The 18,873-nt window shown below is 38.9% G+C and overlaps 1 protein-coding gene across 1 annotated transcript in view; it reads left to right on the forward strand.

Annotated features, from left to right (window-relative positions):
- The window catches only part of cftr (CF transmembrane conductance regulator), an 89,131-nt gene that overhangs the window by 54,408 nt on the left and 15,850 nt on the right, over positions 1-18,873 (forward strand). Inside the window, 7 exon segments of the mRNA XM_052030223.1 lie at positions 4,454-4,536; positions 6,350-6,449; positions 6,983-7,145; positions 7,148-7,191; positions 7,193-7,756; positions 12,164-12,292; positions 13,820-13,857. Of these exon segments, the coding sequence (XP_051886183.1) occupies positions 4,454-4,536; positions 6,350-6,449; positions 6,983-7,145; positions 7,148-7,191; positions 7,193-7,756; positions 12,164-12,292; positions 13,820-13,857 (1,121 nt within the window).

Here is an 18,873-nt window from a genome sequence, read left to right on the forward strand (position 1 = left end):
AATTGGGGGCCAAAGCTAAGGTCTCTATGGGATCAGAGAGGGAAGGTTTGAAGGGATGAAACTGGGACTGGGGAGAGAGATGAGGTCTGAGGAAAGTGAAGGGGGAGGAAGGTCAGTGATTGGGTGGCTACTTTGGGAAGCATATGCATTCAGTCTGCAGGGGCAATTGGAGTTTTTCTGTTGCCTGCCACTGTAATTCTCTGCCATCCTCCTCCCACTACCTCTATACGTGGGCCTCCTGCACTGATAAACTTGACCTCCTGCACTGATAAACCAAAATAAACTTGATGAACAGCACCTCATTTTCTTTCTGGCATATTCCAGGCTTCTGGACCCAATATCAAGTTCTACAGTTGCAGGTAAACTTGCTTTCTCTACCTCGAATAGAACTGACCGTTTCTGCTGTAGGTCCATCCCTCCGTGACATTGTCTCAGTTCTTCTCTCTCCGTTAGCACCTCCTGGCCTGTAGGCCAGGTCCTACAAAGCCCTGCATTTCCATACATTTTCACTTTTTCTTTGTCTGTACTCTCATTCTCTTATTGCCCCTTTTGTTTCATTTTCTCCCCTCTAAATGCCCACATTAACCCACTGACTAAATGATCTCTTCAACTTGTTTCTAGGGCAACCCTGGCCCCCAAACTATCAGAGATGTTCCCTTTGTCCTATCTCTCTCCCAGTTTCTCTGCAACTTAAAACTAACATTTTCTCTCTCTTCAAGTTCTGACAAAAGCTCTGCAACCTGAATGCTAATCTGTTTCTCTCTCCTTCGACATTGCCTGACCTGCTGAGTATTTCCAGCATTTTCTGGTTTTTATAATCAGAAGTTGGCTTGCCTATGGACTTTTTAAACAACCTAATTAGTGTTGAGTTATAGAGTCATGGAATTGTACAGCGCAGAAATGAGGATTTTGTCCATCTACATTTATTCCATTTGCCTGCATTAGGATCATATCATTCTAAGTTACAAGGCAGCTTCTGAAATGTTGTACCTCCCTTAATAATATAAAAAAACCATTTGACTGATAATTTTACCCCTGTGCAGAATGCTACAATGAACAAGTAAAACTAATATTTATAGTGCACATTAACAAAATAAGAATGAACTATCATCTGCTGGTGATAAATGAGACCTGATGAAGCCTATTCCGATAAAGGCAAAACAAACAAGAACACATATAATAGAGAGTACTCTACCTAAGGTCATTTTAACCTAAAGCATTACTTGTATAATAAATTTATTTAAGTTGTATTCAGTCATTTCGGCACTATGAGGATTATATTTAACAACCTCTACTTGCTAGCATTTTGCATCGTAACACAGTTAAGCCAAATACACAATATAACACTGGTCATTTCTGTTTGTCCCTGTTGATGATACCAGCTAAAAGAATTGACCTTATACTGGCTGTTACACACATGGTAATAGAAGCTTTCTGCCAATCTTATAACATTTTTTAAAGAGACAAAACTCTTCAACTGGTCTGCCTTTAAGCCACAAGAGGTTAAAAATTTAACTTTCCCTTGACAACACTATTCTAATATTGGGAGTTTCATGACAGTCAAACAGTGAGTAGTGTTGCTACCACATGTTCTAGTAAAGGACTCTTGTTCTTACCTGTCACCAGTGTGATCAATCAGCATAGTTTCTGCTGACAATTTGTTCAATTCTCACAAATACTCCTCCTATTTCAGTGCTTGTGTAAAGGCATTATTAGACACATGTTCATACATTAACATACTGAAGATGCTGGAAATCTGAAGTAAAATCAGGAAATGTTGCAAATGGTCAACAAGTCAGGCAGCATCCATGGAGAGCGAAACTGAGTTAGCATTTCAGGTTGAAGATTTTTCATCAACATTTAAAAAAAATAAAACTGAATATTTTTTCATATTCATTTGAACCCTCTTACCCTGTGCTGAGGATTTGGTCTATCACCTTAATCTCTCTCAAAAAATATGTTCCTTATGATAAGAATCAATGCTGTGCATAGCTACTTTTTTAATGTGATCAACTCTATTGAGAAAGGAACTTGAATTGTAATTCCTTAAAATCCTTGGGAACGTTGGATTCCATGTGATATCTTGATCTATCTTTGAATTGGGTCCACTTCACATGAGGCAAAATCAAGCAGGTTTGGTGTGTGCAGGTACCCAATATTACATTATTCCACCCTTACATCAAAGTGAAAGGCTGAAACTGTTTTATAATCTCAGCAGAATCTCCATTCACTCAGGTCTAAGAAGCTTCCAATGCATCCTTCAGGAAATTATTGTTGTCACAATATTTGGCTAATTCACTTATAAATGAATCATATGCTTCACATGTTGTTCATACTTTTTTTTAAGTAACCCTGACATACAATGTGCTTTTATGTTTGATGGTTTAATTATTGACAGTGTCAAACAATAAGGCACTCAGGAAATTGTAAAGACTAGCCAAGAATTCTGAATCAATTAGGAAGATTACTTGATGCCCAAATTAGGCCCTTATGTTTTCACTCTATCTCTCACTATACTACAGCTGCTAACTTTGATTGTACAAAAATCAGAATAGTTAAAATTGATTTATAATTGAAAAAGACAATGTATATCTTTGAATGAAATGGTACTCTGCAGATTGACATTTGGTCATATTATAAGGGCAAAGATTTAAATGATATATATATTTAATACTGAATAAAAAACATTCTTCCAAATCTGATTTATTGTGGAACTAGATCAAAGTAAGTCAATAAAGCAATTTGGAGAGCAATCTGTTCATGTGAACAGGAAGACTGTCCTGTAATGCAAAGCATAATTTGCAAAAGAAAACAGAAGTGCAGATCTTTTGACAGCGGATCCTTTCATTGTCAATTTCTTATCTGGTAACCACTGTTTTACACGTTACATATTGTTAAATATTAAATATTACTTTTTGTTCATTTGACTTCTCAGCTTCAAGTCCAGATTTTTGCACTGATTTCATCCTTTATTTCCTCTTGGGTCAGACAGAGATCAAAGTTCATGGTCTATAAATTTAACCACATGGAATGTTTTTTATCTATTACATAATTGCATTATTGTGTAAAATTGGTCACTTACATGCAACTGGCCCTTCAAGTGTGCATACCACATCTTCTCCAGCATTCCCTCTGGATTGAGATGACTTGCTTCCACTCTGTTTTTGTGGATTCTGACAGGACTAATGAGGCCAATGTGGGAACCACAGACTCTTCCACAAAAGGGGCAGGAAATAGCTGAAGGGTGGGTGGGTAGGTAGTTTGTGTAGTGGTGCACTCCTTCTGCCACCTGTGATGGGCCTCTGTGTATGCTCAATGCATGACCCTGAGGTTCTCAATACCACCTTGTATTCTCCTTCTCTACTTTGAGTGGTCATGGGCCAGGGATTCCCAAGAGGCAGTGGGAATGTTGCACATCCTCAAAACAAAAAACTTTGTGCATATCTTTGAATCTTTTTCTCTGTCCACTTGGTAATCTCTTCCCACGACAGACCTTGGAGTAGAGGGTCATTTTTGGGAATCTGGTGTTGGGCATTGTCTGCCCCAATGTAGCTGATTGAGAGTAACTTAAGAGCTCAATGCAGGAGATGTTGGCCCGGAAGAGGACACTGGTGTTGGTTCACTTCTTCCAGTGAATTTAGATGAATTTGGAAAGACCATGTTGGTGGTATTTTTCTTGAGATGCTTGCTTCAGGTGTAACATATAATGTGATGGTAGATTGAGTGGCTCCAACTATGTAATAGATACACCAATAAACCATGAAGAGCATGAAGGGGTGACACCAATCCTTTTAAAGTTCCTCCCCTGTGGAATTGATTCACTTCTATCCAATTCACATCCAGAGTGCATGCACAGAAAAGCAGCTCCAGACAGAAAAAGTACCCTCAACATATCCAGGAAAAGGCCCAAAGAATGAAACCTTTCTTGCAGAGAGAGGCTGAAGAGGAAAGGGCATCAGGGCCTACGTACATCCATGGTTCAGTCATCAGGCCCACCAAAGGGAGCAAGCTATCCCTTGTATCCTCACTTCCTTTCTCCACAGCAGGCTCCTGGTCATGCTGGAGAACACAATTACAGTCACAGTCATGCTACCAAACAGAATTTAGTAGAGAGTACCACTGAGATCCTCAAAATTACACTGCATGGACTATTGAGGGGCAACCTTACCAGAGAGAGCATCGTTATTTTCAACCACCTACCAAGTGTAGGGAATCCTGAGCATAAAGTTACATTCTACTGCCCTGTAGTTACTTACATTGCACCCTTATTACATTTTGGCCAAATGATTCATCTTGAATGTTACAAAATTGAACTGGATGGATCTCCATTACTGACATTTCAGTCAGCTGAAAGCAACGGCAACAATTGATTGGAGCACAATAGAAAACAGCAACTTTTACCACTGCAAAATAAAGATAATCAACAAATGGTGTTTCACTCATTTCCCCCCAGGATATCACAATGTTTCCTAACAAAGATAAGACAGTTCTAGGAGATGGAGGGATTACTCTCAGTGGAGGTCAACGAGCAAGAATCTGCCCTGGCAAGGTTTGTATTGCAATTTACAATTGTAACAAAACATATTAAATAAAAGGACAGTGATATGTTTGATTTGAGAAATCTAGGTAAGGTCATCCTTTTAGCAGTACTACAGCAAACAATTAATTTAATAAACAGATAATGTTTCCACAACCTGGCGTCCAGCACTGTGATCAGGATGGAGACTGAACCTCAAGTGATGAAATGTGGAGGGCCTGCCCCTGATACACAGGCAACAAGGCAGGGACAGAGCTTTGCAGCTTTGAAACCAATGACTGTAATCCTGATGTAGGGTCTCGACCCGAACAATCGACCTTCCCCCTCCCACCACCTCCCACCACCCGAGTCCACAGATGCTGCCTAACCCACTGACTTCCTCCAGCAGTTTGTTTTTTGCTGCAAGTGACTGCAATCATTTTAATGCCCCTAACATTCAGAGACATTTAAAAGCTGTCAAAACTGAAGTAGACAATTAAATACTTTTACTAATGAAAATAATAAAGTTAACTGAAAGCACAAATAATTATAAACATTAAATTAAATCAAATAGTTTACAAAGGCAAGTAACTTCTCCCTAGCTCCTAATCTAGTGGTTCCCAACCTTCTTGAATGAAAGCCCCACTTGTTCATTCACAGTAAATTACACACATTGCCCTCCCAATCCATAAATGTCACAGTCTGCTCCCTTTTAGGAGTTGGGGCTATCTCATGGATTCCGAGGAAATGCTAGCAGCCCTTCCTCCAGGATAGTTCACATACCCAACTGAAATTTTTGGTGAACTTTCTAACTAAGTTGACTCAGCCTGTTAAAGTCTCATGGGCCCCAGATATCTTTGTCACCCTCCTACCCAACCCAAGGATGGGAGTGGAGGTATAAAACACAGAACACAATTAGAACAAAAACACAAAGTCTATTGTGGTGCAAAATGATCAATGTGGTTGTAGTGTTGCTATTACTGGGGTAGTGATTAGGGTTGTGCCAGATGGTTCAAGAACCGAATGGTTGAAGGGAAGTAGCTGTTCTTGAACCTGGCGGTGTGGGACTTCAGACTTCTGTATCTCCTGCCTGATGGTAGCTCCGAGAAGATGGCATGGCCTGGATGGTGGGATCTTTGATGATAGATGTTGCCTTCTTGAGGCAGCGCCTCATGTAGATACAACCGACGGTGGGAAGGGATGTGCCCGTGATGTACTGAGCTGAGTCCACTGCTCTCTGCAGCTTCTTATGTTACTGCACATTCAAATTGCCGTACCAGATCATGATGCAACCAGTCAGGATACTTCCTACAGTACATCTGTAGAAGTTCGTTAAAGGGTTCAGTGACAAACTGGACCTCCTTAACCTTCTAAGAAAGTAAAAGATGCTGGTGCACCTTCATTATGACTGCATCTATGTGCTGGGTCCAGGATATGTCAACGCCCAGGAATTTAAAGCTGCTGACGCTCTCCACTGCTGATCCACCAATATAGACTGGCACATGTTCGCCCTCCTTCCCCTTCCTGTAGTCAACAATCAGTTCTTCAGTTTTACTGATGTTGAGTGAGAGGTTGTTGTTGCAGAACAACAACCTGGTCCAGAATCTTGAGCGTAATGCAGGGGTATTCCAGCAAGATCAGGCTCTGCCAACAGACTGTGGAGTCGAACAGTAGATTGAACTGACAAATTTGGTCTGTTGAGCATCTAATAATGCCTGTACAAAGGACTTTACTGCAGCTTAAACTACTAAATGCCATTAGTTCTGAATGCCACTGCTGGCATTGGCCAGCAAGATCTGTCCATTATCGACTAACCTGCCTTATATTATTTCCATCTCTCTATAGGGCACTGTATAAAGATGCTGATCTATATCTACTGGATTCACCATTTAGTCACCTTGATGTAACAACAGAAAAGGACATTTTTTGAAAGGTATCTTTCAGAAGCTTGCGATGTTTTCTGCAAATGTATTTATTGATCCCAGTCTTTAAACAATTTAATAGCTCAAAATACATTAAAAATAAAATAAATTAATTGAGATGTCAGTTCTGATAATGTATCACCACTGTATCACCTTCACTGTGTAATATTAATGAGATTGACTTCTGAGAGTGGTCGTCTACTTCATTCACTTGCAGAAGCTATCCAGGATCAGGTGCACTATGTAATAAGGAACTGATAAAGCTGCTCACAAAACAGATTATATAATCAGTGAATCTGAATCCATTATGTTCCCAACCTCACAGAATCATCAGTTGAAGTTGATTTCTGGCTGTTTAATCTTTTGCGCACATTTTCACCTGTTGAACTTCATTCTCAATCAAATGATTCGCAATCCATTCGCTTTAGGTCAAAGTGCATCCACATATGTTAATGCAGAGGATGTTTTATTTTTATATAATGCATCATAATGAATCTCTCAAAAATTAAACAAACAACTTATTGTTTTGATGGAAGTGGACTAGATTGTAATTTATGCTTTTTTAAACAGTTGCCTTTGTAAACTCATGGCAAACAAAATTCGAATCTTGGTGACTTCAAAACTGGAGCACTTGAAGAAGGCAGATAAAATTCTGCTGCTGCACGAGGGCCACTGCTATTTCTATGGGACCTTCTCTGAACTTCAAGGTGAAAGCCTGACTTCAGTTCACAGCTGTTGGGTTCAGAGGGCTTCGGATAGTTTTAGTGCTGAAAGAAGAAATTCGATTCTCACTGAAACCCTTCGCCGCTGCTCAGTGTCTTCAGGAGATGGAGCTGGTTTGGGTGGTTTCACTGAAACCCGGAAAGCATCATTTAAGCAGCCACCAACAGAATTTATTGAGAAAAGAAAATCCTCACTTAAGCTCAATCCAATAACTTCAAACAAGAATTTTTCCCTCATACAAACAGCTATGTCATACCCACAGACAAATGGTATAGAAGACAGCAACAATGAGCCAGGCGAAAGACATTTTTCTCTCATTCCAGAGAATGAACTGGGGGAGCCTGCACAGCCCCGCAGTAACTTATTCAAAAGTGAGATGGCATTTCAGGCTCATAGACGCCAGTCTGTTCTGGCACTCATGACTAACTCTTCAGCAGCTCAGAATAAGACTCACATGCGGCGTAGTACTGTACACAAGCTCTCCATGGCTTCTCAAACCAACTTTGCTTCTTCAGATATTGATATTTACTCAAGACGTCTATCTGAAGATGCACCTTTTGAAATTAGTGAAGAAATAAATGAAGAAGATCTGAAGGTATGTTGAATTATTCCAACAATGAAAGTTATAATTTAACATTTACCATAATATGTGAGCAAAAATGTTAAAATGCACAATAATATAAAAGAAAAAAAGTCCCCTTTATTGTATTGGAATCTCTCTACTGGCAGCAAACATGCACATGAATTGGGAGCAGGAACAAGCCACTCAGCCCCTCAACATCTGACTTCCCATAGTGGTTGTCCACTTCATCTGTTAGCTGAAGATGTCCGGCAAATTCAATCAGATCATGTCAGATCTGATTGTAACTTCAGCTCTGCATTCCTGCCTACCCCTATAACATTTCACCCCTTGCTTATCAAGAATCTGTCTACCTATGCAATAAAAATATTGAAAGATTTAGGTTTGACTACCCTTTGAGGAAGAGAGTTCCAAAGTCTCACAACCTTCAAGAGAGAAAAATATTACCTGATCTCTGTCTTAAATGGATGACCCCTTATTTTGAAAGAAGAGGAAATATCTTCTTCACATCTATCCAGTCAAGATGATTTAAGGCCTTATATGTTTCAATCAAATCACTTTTCACTCTTCTAAGGTCCGATTGACACAAACCAGTCTGTTTCCTCATTAGAAAAAAGCCCACCCATTTCAGATGTAAGTTTAATCATCCCTTTAAGAACTTGCAATACATTAACATTCTTCGTTAAATAATTTGACCAATTCTACAGATGGTACTTCAGATGTGATCTCACCAGTTTCCCTATATAATTGAAGGGTAATCTTCCTGCTTTTATATTTAGTTCTCCAGCAATAAATGATAATGTTCTGCAACTTTCCAGGTTACTCCCTGTAAACCTATTCTAGACTTCTGTTAATCATGCACTAGAACACCCAGATTACTCTGCACCTCAGAGCTCTGCAGTTTCTCATCATTTAGATAATATTCTTTGTTTTCTGATTTTTCCTGCCATAATGATAAGTGTTTGTCGGCTCTTGGACTGTACTCACTGGAGTACAGAAGAATGAGAGGGGACCTCATAGCGACATTTAAAACGTCGATAGGAAAGGACAGAGTCGATGTGGCTAGGCTGTTTCCCTTGGTGGGTGAGTCCAGGACCTGAGGGCACAATCTTAGAATTAGAGGGTACAGTTTCAAAACAGAGATGAGGAGAAATTTCTTTAGCCAGAGGGTGGTGAATTTGTGGAACTCCTTGCCACGTACAGCAGGGGAGGCCAGATCAGTGGGGGCGTTCTAGGAAGAGATAGATAGATAGTCAGGATATCAAGGGATATGGGGATAAAGCCAGAAATTGGGATTAGAATAGGTTTTTTTTTCTCTTCTCCCCATTCCCCATTTCTTTTTCCCTTTTCCTTGGAGCAGACTCGATGGGCCGAATGGCCTGCTTCTGCTCCCTTGTCTTGTGATCTTGTGAATGGACAACATCACAATTTTATCTTTTATAATCCATTTGCTAGATTTTTGCCTCCTCATAAAAATTTATCTATATCCCTTTGCAGACTCATTATGCCCCTTCAGAACTCACTTTCCTCCCTATCTTTGTGGCATCAGCGAATTTAGCAATTCTACTTTTGATCATTTATGGAAACAGTAAGAAGTTGAGGCTCAGCATAATCCCTGTGGCACAATACTCATTACATCTTGTCAATCAGACAAAGGCCTATTTATGCCCACTCTCTGCTTCCCATTAGCCAGCCAATCTTCTGTCCACTGCCAATCTGTTACCTCCTACACCTTGTGATTGTATTTTCTGTGATAATCTTTGATGCAGTACCTTATTAAATACCTTCTGGAGTTCTAAGTATGGTAACCAGTTCCCCTTCATTCAGAGTACATGTTACTTCTTTAAAGGAGTGCAATAAATTGTTCAAATGCAATTTCCCTTTTACAAAACCATGTGGACTCTGCCTGACAAACTTGATTTTTACTAAGTGCCCTGCTATAGCGACATTAGAACAGCTTCAAAAATCTTCCCTCTGTAGATGTTTAATTAACTGGTCTCCAGGCTTCTACTTCCTGCTTCCCTCCCTTTTTGAATAAAGTGGTTACCTTTACTAATTTCATGAAGAATTACAATTTGGATAATGAGAAAAAAACATTAGCATTCTTTTGCAAAACAAGTGTTCAAGCTGTAGGGAATGCCTGAGAAATCCAAACAGCAATGTTAGCAGTTGGACAGGGACAGAGACATTAGGAAAATGTTTAGCAATGATTTGTGTCTGAGGTTATGTAACTAAAAAGAGAATAAATGTAGCTTATAGAGGCTATGTTATTTTACTGAACTCAGTTTCCTCACATGGACCAATACAGTCTAGAGAGATTAGATTAGGAATGCTTACACCATATGTCTCTAGAGGATCGTCAATTCAAATTGTTTTGGTCTCTAGAATATTGAATTTATTCCACAAACAAAAGCAATGTACACTGAATATTTTTAAACAACATAAGAGCTGCGTAGTTACTGCATTTTGTAGTTGTCAGGAATAGAAATGTACCTATAGATGATAATAGAGAACTGTAATGGTAAATGTAACTCCTCTTCACTGCATTAGTTTCACAAAATATTATTTTTGGGTTTCCTTTGACATTTCTCATACAAGTTAATTGCAGCATCCTTTCTTTAAATTTCCAGTGGATCTCCCTGTCACGCTCTTTACTAATTATTCTGCCAATGTAACATGAATAGATTCTACTGGCAATTCTACACATTTTTGTGACCTAACAATCTTGTCTTAAATCTCACTGTATTTATGATATGTTTAAATAGATACATCACAGGACTTTAAAGAGATTATAATATGCCCCAATAATAGTTGTAAAACCACCCATCTAGGCAAGTCTGTCCCCCTCTATAATATCTGTGTTGGTTTAACATTAGCAGATTTGTAGCAAATCCCTTGTACTTAGTGCAATGTCAGGGAACTTTAATTCAAACAGCAAACAGATCCCTAGATCTTGCTTGTCTTATCAGATTCCTTAGATTAACTCTTTGTGGTCTATGACTGTCTTGGGTACCAGAAGCAATATTTCTGCTAGTTTCAATGTACACATGCTGGAGGATGGTAGAGATGTACATTTATATTCACTTGAGATAATATCAAAACCTGAATAAAAACTTGGTGCTGTAATTACTAGATGGTCATCAGAATCCAGTTTGTTCACTAATGTCCGGTGGGGAAGGAACTCTTGATCTTACCCGATGTGGTCTATATGTGAACCACACAATGTGACTGATTCTTCACAGGGTGTAGGCAAGTCACTTAGTTCAAGGGACAATAATGGGTGGGCAACAGATAATGCCTATTCAGCAGTACCCACACCTGTGAGTAAATAAAAATAACAAATTGCCCTGACATTTTTGCTTCTTTTCCATTCTGCCGTAAAACCTATGAAAATTTAACTGAGGAATACTGGTTTTGGTCATCCAGTATCTTAAGTGACAAAGGAACCACAGGAGGTCATTCAACTGCCTGAGTTTGTTCTGCCATGCATTGAGATCATGGCTGATTTTTTACTTTAACACCATCCATTTGCCTTAGTTCTGTAAAGCATCACCATCTGGGTTAAAAAGGAATCCCTGCAATTTGCTCTAATAAGATGTGTCTTGATGGATCTTTATGAAGTGATAGAATTGTACAGCACAGAAACAGCCCTCCATGTCCTTGCCAACCATCAACTAATTATCTATACTAATCCCATTTACCAGCAATCGGTCTGTAGCTTACTATGCTTTGGTGATTCAAGTGCTCGCTCAGATGCTTCTTAAATGTTGTGATAGTAATTGTCTCCACCATCTTCTTTGACAATGTATTCTGGTGTAGGAGGCTGAGGGGTGACCTGATGGAAGTATATAAAATTATGGGAGGCATAAATAGGGTAGATGGTAGGAGTCTTTTTACCAGGATGGAAATGTCAAATACTAGAGGACATAGGTTTAAGGTGAGGGAGGAAACTTCAAAAGAGTACTCTAAAGGAGTACTCTTACAGAGTAAATTTTTACACCGTGGGTGGTAGGTGCCTGGAATGTTCTGCCAGGGGAGGTAGTAGAAGCAGACACCATAGCAATGTTTAAGACGCATTTGGACAGACACATGAACAGGCAGGGAATGGAGGGATTATGGACCATGTGCAAGCAGATGGGATTAGTTTAGATTGGTATCACGGTTGGCACAAACATCGTGGCCAAAGGTCCTGTTCCTGTACGGTACCGTTCTATGTTTTGAGTACCCACCTCAAAATCCACTCGTTCGTCACTGACTCCATTAGCTTGAGCAACCTTCCTGAATTTTGTGACTAGTTAGCAGTGAGTGTTTACAATCATAATGCAGGAGGTGTAATTTATCTAGATTTGCAAAAGGCCTTCGATAAGGGACTTCATAATAGACAATTGAATGTCCAGAACATCTCACTCTGTTTTGCTTTAGGAATGCTTTGCTGATGAAGAGGATATCCGTAATGTTACTACTACATGGAGCACTTACCTCAGATATGTTACACTCAATCGCAGCTTGGTTATTGTCCTCATCCTTTGCCTTGTTATATTTTCAGCAGAGGTAAGAATAATAAGTAGAACAGCAGTAGACTTGTCGTATTATGCACTTGTTCAAGAATTTCCTCTTCCTGCAGTTTCATAGTTTAAACTTTGCACATTTAGTGAAATGTAAACACATTTCAAACTGTTTATAAAGGCAAATATTATTGCTTTCTTCAGCCATCAACTATTAATGGTATCAAACTGAAATCAAAAGAAAGATCTTGCAGGAGCTTTATATCTTGGACAGTGAAGCAATTTATCTAATTTTGTGCACACACATCTGATGCATTGATGATGCATTTTGCTCTATTATGAGCTTGTAATACAAAAAAGAACATTCAAAATACTGGCAGGGCTAGGCCATTTGGACCCTTATGCATGCTCTGTCATTCATTCAGATCCTGGCTGATCTTTTACCTTAGAAACACATTCCTGCACTAACCCCATTTCTGTACCCTTAATATCTAAATATGTGTTAAATATCCTCAGCGACTGAGCCTCCACAACCTTCTTGGGTAAAGTGGCTGCTGAGTGCATGACAGGATGAACCAATGAGCCAGTCCAAGCATTGGTGGGTACAAGATCTTGATGGCGATAGATTTCAGCCTTTGGAAAGTAGAACTGACAACCCTGTGAGAATTTTTGCATTCACTTCTTCTTTTGCTTAATGGTGTTCTAGAAGGAATGGCAGTCAAGAACAGTTTAATTACAACAAATGGTTTGCGCTATTGTAGTTTTGTTGCTTACAAGATAATGTCAACTGTGGCCCCATGAACAAAGTTCAATAGTATACTAATATAAGTGTGCTCTTGGTCTGTTTTTAAATCTCAAACTGATCTGTTTTTAAATCCGAAGAAACAGATCAGTTTAAAAATAATCATTTTGAAAATAATCAGATATGGTCAATCTCAAGTCAATTATTTCTAAAATATAATACCTTATGCTCAATTTGTTAGCAATGAGGTTTCTCCTGAAATGTTATTTAGGGTGAGAACTTGAACAATTTCTGTTTTTAAGCCTTATTGGAGAGGAATGGGTTACTAAGTCGGGAGCACCCATAACCAGTGGGATGCTGAAAAATCCTGAGAGGGCCAGGCCTTGTCCCACCCATTGTGATCAGATTTCTTAACAAGGTCCTCAATGGCCACGAGTCCCCAGAATTACAGATGGAAGAAACCTAATCCCTGTTCTAAACCACCAAAAACATAGGTCTCATGGATTTAGCGAGAGGACCAACAATTTAGAAGATTAATAATAGTCTATTTAATTGGTATGCTTTGTGCCAGACATGCAATCATAACAAAGATCAGTATCAACCCTGTTGTCAGCAAAGTTATTGATATTTTTAAGCAAAGTATACAGGTAAATTATACTTTTTTCCAATTCCTTACAGGGGAGCATTTTTACTAGTAATTACTAATGCACAAAAAACAGGTGTATTCAACTTGAGCATAAGCAGTTTATTTTCACATGATCTAGAAATAAATCTTTCTGTGATAAGATATGCTGTGGTGTTATTGTTACTATCTTCATTGTTTCTCTAAAGGTGGCTGCCTCCTTGGTTGGACTTTGGATAATCAATGAGTGAGTAGAAATGTGGTTTGCAATTTGAGGATTATTATCTCAGTTTTGTTTGGTGATCTCATCAGGATATGAGTCAGACACAATATAGGCCTAGGGCACAAACAAAAAGTCAGCATAGCAGGTACTTTGTCAGGCTGATGTGTTTATACAATAGCAAGCACTGTTAGAAACTTATTTTGCAGACCAATTTTTAATATTTTACTTGAACCACTTGTAATCATTAATACAAATCTCTTCTCTGAAGTAGAAGCTTGACCAGGTTATATGAGTCATTTCTTTCAATGTGCATTCAGTGATTGCCTCCAATCTTGAGAAGGTTAACATTTCACACATCACTTACGCACTTTGTTTTGACAGCAATTTTCTCTAATGTGCATAAGTTCTGGATTTCCACATTGCTAGTTTCTTTCAAGACTTCTATTTTGAAACAGCTTAGTGCAGTGTTACACTCCCAAGTTCAGCGAGGATAAATCACACCTGGTTTATTGTTCCAGTCAATATGTGTCCTTCCTGTTTTAAATTGCTCCTCTGTAATAAACATTTCAATCTCAATCATTTACAATAGTCACAATTACCACCTCCAGTTTTGACTTTATTTCAACTGGCCATCTTCTCCTGCATTCCTTTAGCTAAAGTCTTTCCATACTGAACCTTTTGAAGACCCAACATTCCTGATTGCTGCTCTAATTTTGATGTTCTTTCCACTAACTTTATTCATGAAAAATAATGTGTTCTGACAGGCATTGAATTTTTTAAATGATAAATTTGGTGCTTTATTTCATTACATAGAGTCTTTCCCTCCTCAAGTGAGCAATCTTAATTATCAATGTCCACCAGATAGACAGATGAAAAACTATAAGCTACTTTTAACCTATATTTTTTTAATGTGCCAAATTCAAAGAAACAGATTCAACTTGTTGAAAGCTTGGCCCCATTGGTATTCAGTGATCATTACACACAACTTGTACCAAGTTAATTATTCTTACTCAGGGCTGCAGCACCCATTTGAACACTTTATTCTAATGATTTGGCTTTTGACACAATGGTCATAAACTGAGTGCAACCTAGCAAGTGATTTCAAATTATTCCTTTTTATCATGGACATTAATACCTATGATAGAAGTCCCCCTTTAGAATCTCAGAAACAATTCCATTCAACCTCAAATTTGCACTTAAAAATCTGCACACTGACTGTGTGTTCCCAGACCTCACAAGCTGTGAATGAATTATGAGAGTTTCTCTCATGAGTGAAAGAACAAGAACAATGTGTTCTGTGGGGATCATTGGGTCAAAATTTAAAATGGTTCCGGAACACAGACCGTTATAAATGCTTTGCTGCATCATCTTAGAAATGTGTCTCGTAGGGTAGCCTTGACTTGCCTCCTGAATTTTTTTAAAATAATATGTTTCTGCAGGATCAACTAGTTGCTTACTGGTGATTTGTTTCCCACAAAAACAGTCATTTCATTTTCAATCTCTTTATCTTATAAAAAAAGTTAAAGGTACACTGGAGAAAGCTGGCAATTGCAGGAAATATAATTCTGATCCATCAGTATATGAAACAAATAGGTTAACATTTTGGGTTGTGATCCTGTATCAGAGGTTCATGACACCTCATTTATTCACACATGGAGTCTTCCTGAGTTGAAGTATGACTGTAAGCCTATTAAGCTTGATCTCTGCATAGAATGTGAGCTATGTAAATTGCCAGTTCATCTATGTTGGAGATCACTCCCACCTGAGACGTGGGTTTTAATTATAATAAGCCAGTATGGCAGCAATGGCATCACTTAGATACCCATGGTTCTGATTTTGTGGTCAATAGGAAAGGAATGTAACTCACTGTTCCTCTTGATGACAGGTAACCACAGGTTTATCAGTATAGACTTACTTTAATCTGGCATCCGGTCCAGTGTGATGTCCCAAGCAGAAAATCTGTGGAATCTATGGACACATATCAAAGAAAAATGAGGTGCTTCAAGCATTCCCACTGGTCTAAATCTAAAATCTAGGATAAAGTAGAAAGTATAAATTAGTTTTAAATAATATTCAGAAAGTGCTTGGAAAATTGGGTTGAAGACAGAAAAAATAAAAACAAATTATTAAAAATATTACAACTTTAATTAATAAAGATGCATTACCCTCCACATTTATAAGAATAATAAACACTTTCATATACTACATAAAGGTTAAGTGTACGTGGATTTACAGGGCAGACCTTCTGCCAAAAAGCTGCCTAATCTGCTCACACAGTAGAGATGATGTGTTGGAGTGTGCTGCATTTTTGCTGGTCACTTTAGACAAATGCAAAACATGATCCCAAAATTTCAGGTGCAAAGCATGAGATTGGCAGCTAAGCATTGCCACTGACATTCCACCTATCCCATTAAGGAGCCATGTGTAAGTTGGCTGTTAAAATGGACCTGATTTCTAACCTGCATCAGCGCCCTAATTTGGATGCAGGCACTCTGTGGAATTAAAAACTGCCCTCTGCAGTCAATTTCTATGCTTCTGGGTCCTTCCTGCAATAAATATCAACTGGACCACTCCTAATCAAAGATAAGATTAGCTCTGCACATGTCTTCAATAAGGACTGCATAAGATGTTAGAGCATTTGCCTCTCAGTTTGTAGCAAATCTATCCTGTCTTGGGTTGGGCTGGAACATTTCAGAATCAGAATCAGGTGTATTATCACTGACTCGTATGTCATGAAATTTGTTGTTTTGCGTCAGCGGTGCAGTGCAAAGACATAAAATCACTATAAATTACAAAATAAATAAATAGTGCAAAAAGGAGTGTTCATGTGTTCATGGACCATTCAGAAATCTGAACAGTTCCCTGCCTGCGTGTACTCCTCCTCCTCGCCCCACCTTCTTATTCTGGCTTCTGCCCTCTTCCTTTCCAGTCCTGATGAAGGGTCTCAGCCCTAAACGTCGACTGGTTATTTCCCTCCATGGATGCTGCCTGACCTGTTGAGTTCCTCCGGCACTTTTTGTGTGTTGTTCCAGATTCCAGCATCTGCAGAATTTCTTGTGTCTCATAAATCTGGTGGTGGAGGGGAAGAAGCTGTTCCTAAATTGCTGAGTGTGGGTCTTCAGGCTCCTGTATCTCCTCCCGGATGGAAGTAATGAGAAGAGTTTTGCAGTTGTGGGTAGAGTATGTGTGAGAAGAAAGGCCAAGAGAGTCATCAGTCTCTTACTTCCACAGAATCATAGAAAGCTTATAACTGAGAAAGAGGTCATTCAGCCCATCGTGTCCATACCAGTCAGAAAAGAGTTACCCACACTAATGGGGGCGTAGTGACACAGCAAATAAAACTGCTGCCTCAACTGCTCTAGTGACACAGGTTCAATCCTTACCTCTGGTGATGTCTATAACAGTATGGGGTTCCACTGGGTGCTTTGGTTTCCTCCCACAGCCCAAAAACGTGAAGGTTGGGAGGTTAATTGGCCCTAGTGTAGGTGGATGGTAGAATCTGAGGGGAGATGATGGGAACATGAGGGAATAGTATAGGCAGTGTAAATAGGTGCTTGGTCTGAAGTCCAGCAGGACGCTCACTACATGTCCAAGTACTTTTTAAATGTGATGAGAATTTCCACCTCTACCATAACTTCCAAACCCCCAGTGCCTTCTGGGAGAAAAACTTAATCCTTCTAATCCTACCACTGATAATTTTAAATCTATGCCCTTGGTTTTTGACCCCAGCTAAGGAACTAGGTCTTTCCTATCACTTTACTCAAGCCCCTCATAATGTTATACACCTCAGTTAAAGTATCCCCTTCGTCTCTTCTGATCCAAGAAAAACAGTCCCAGCCTATTCAATTTTTCCTCATAGCTACAGTTTCTAGTTCTATTAGATGTTTTTAGGCTTTAAAAACTAAAACCTGGAAGATATTTATATTCTGATTAATAGAAGAATTTCTCGGTTGCATTGTTTGTGAGCACAGCCAGCCACATTCTATCGACGGGGGTCTATGCTACTCTTCTTTGTGCTGAGCCATGCTGATCAACTATAAGCCAGGCTCCCAGCAGAAAACTGTGCTCTCGACAAAGCTGGAAGGTGGGCAACTGAGTAGATCAAATACTTTGCCGTTTAGCAGAAGGTCTGTCTCAATGTATCTTCAAAATCTACCACACACCCTGAGCCATTTGTCTTGCCAGCTGGTGCTATCTGCCTTTCTCCTCAGTTACACTAGCTGTTCTAATTTAAAATAGCCTCATCAATACATCAGGCTGCTCTCCTGCTGCAACAGCTATTGTTGATATGGTTAAACTTTGTAATTTATTCATAATGTCCCTTCCCAGTAACAATAGACATAATCCTTTAAATTACTGCAGTTTCCCAGCAGTTTGCGATTTCATATCCATTTAAGGCTAGACTCCCAATTAGAGATGGTAATTCACACTGAGAAATGTTAATTAAGCCAACCATGGAGATTTACAGTAGGTCAATATTCAAATGGTAGCACATATGTTAATAATGTACTGTCTGTCTCGTGTAACAATGCTCAGAGAAATGCTGTGTAATTCAAATGTTGCTTGATGCATAGTAATTTGCCACCCTGACTTTAAAATACCTATTAAAAGATATTTTTTCATAATTTTCTTTCCAATGCTAAAATGTGAAATATTAAAGCATACAATTAAGTTCATTTCTACATGAGTGCACACTTTGTAATATTAATGTTTTCCCTCAAGGACAAAGTTGAAGCTTGTTATTGGTGCTGAATAATGAAGAATTATTTAGGAATCATCAAGAAATTCAGAACTGTTGAGCCTTTTAACATTGCTTCACAACCTACTTTTAAGTCTAACTAAAAATGTGGTAATGTTAACCCTCCTTACCCACTTGTACATATTTAGTAGTGGTTAGATTTACACTAAATCAACCAAGGATTGTTCAATTAACCCCACCTCAAACCAAATGCACAAAAATGCTGATAGGTACTGTCATCAGTCTGTCAAGCTAAAAATGACACTTTTTTTCTCAAATATAGTCCATGTTTGATTATTTCA

This window comes from Pristis pectinata, chromosome 15 (assembly GCF_009764475.1).
Source record: "Pristis pectinata isolate sPriPec2 chromosome 15, sPriPec2.1.pri, whole genome shotgun sequence".
In the NCBI taxonomy this organism is placed as follows: domain Eukaryota; kingdom Metazoa; phylum Chordata; class Chondrichthyes; order Rhinopristiformes; family Pristidae; genus Pristis; species Pristis pectinata.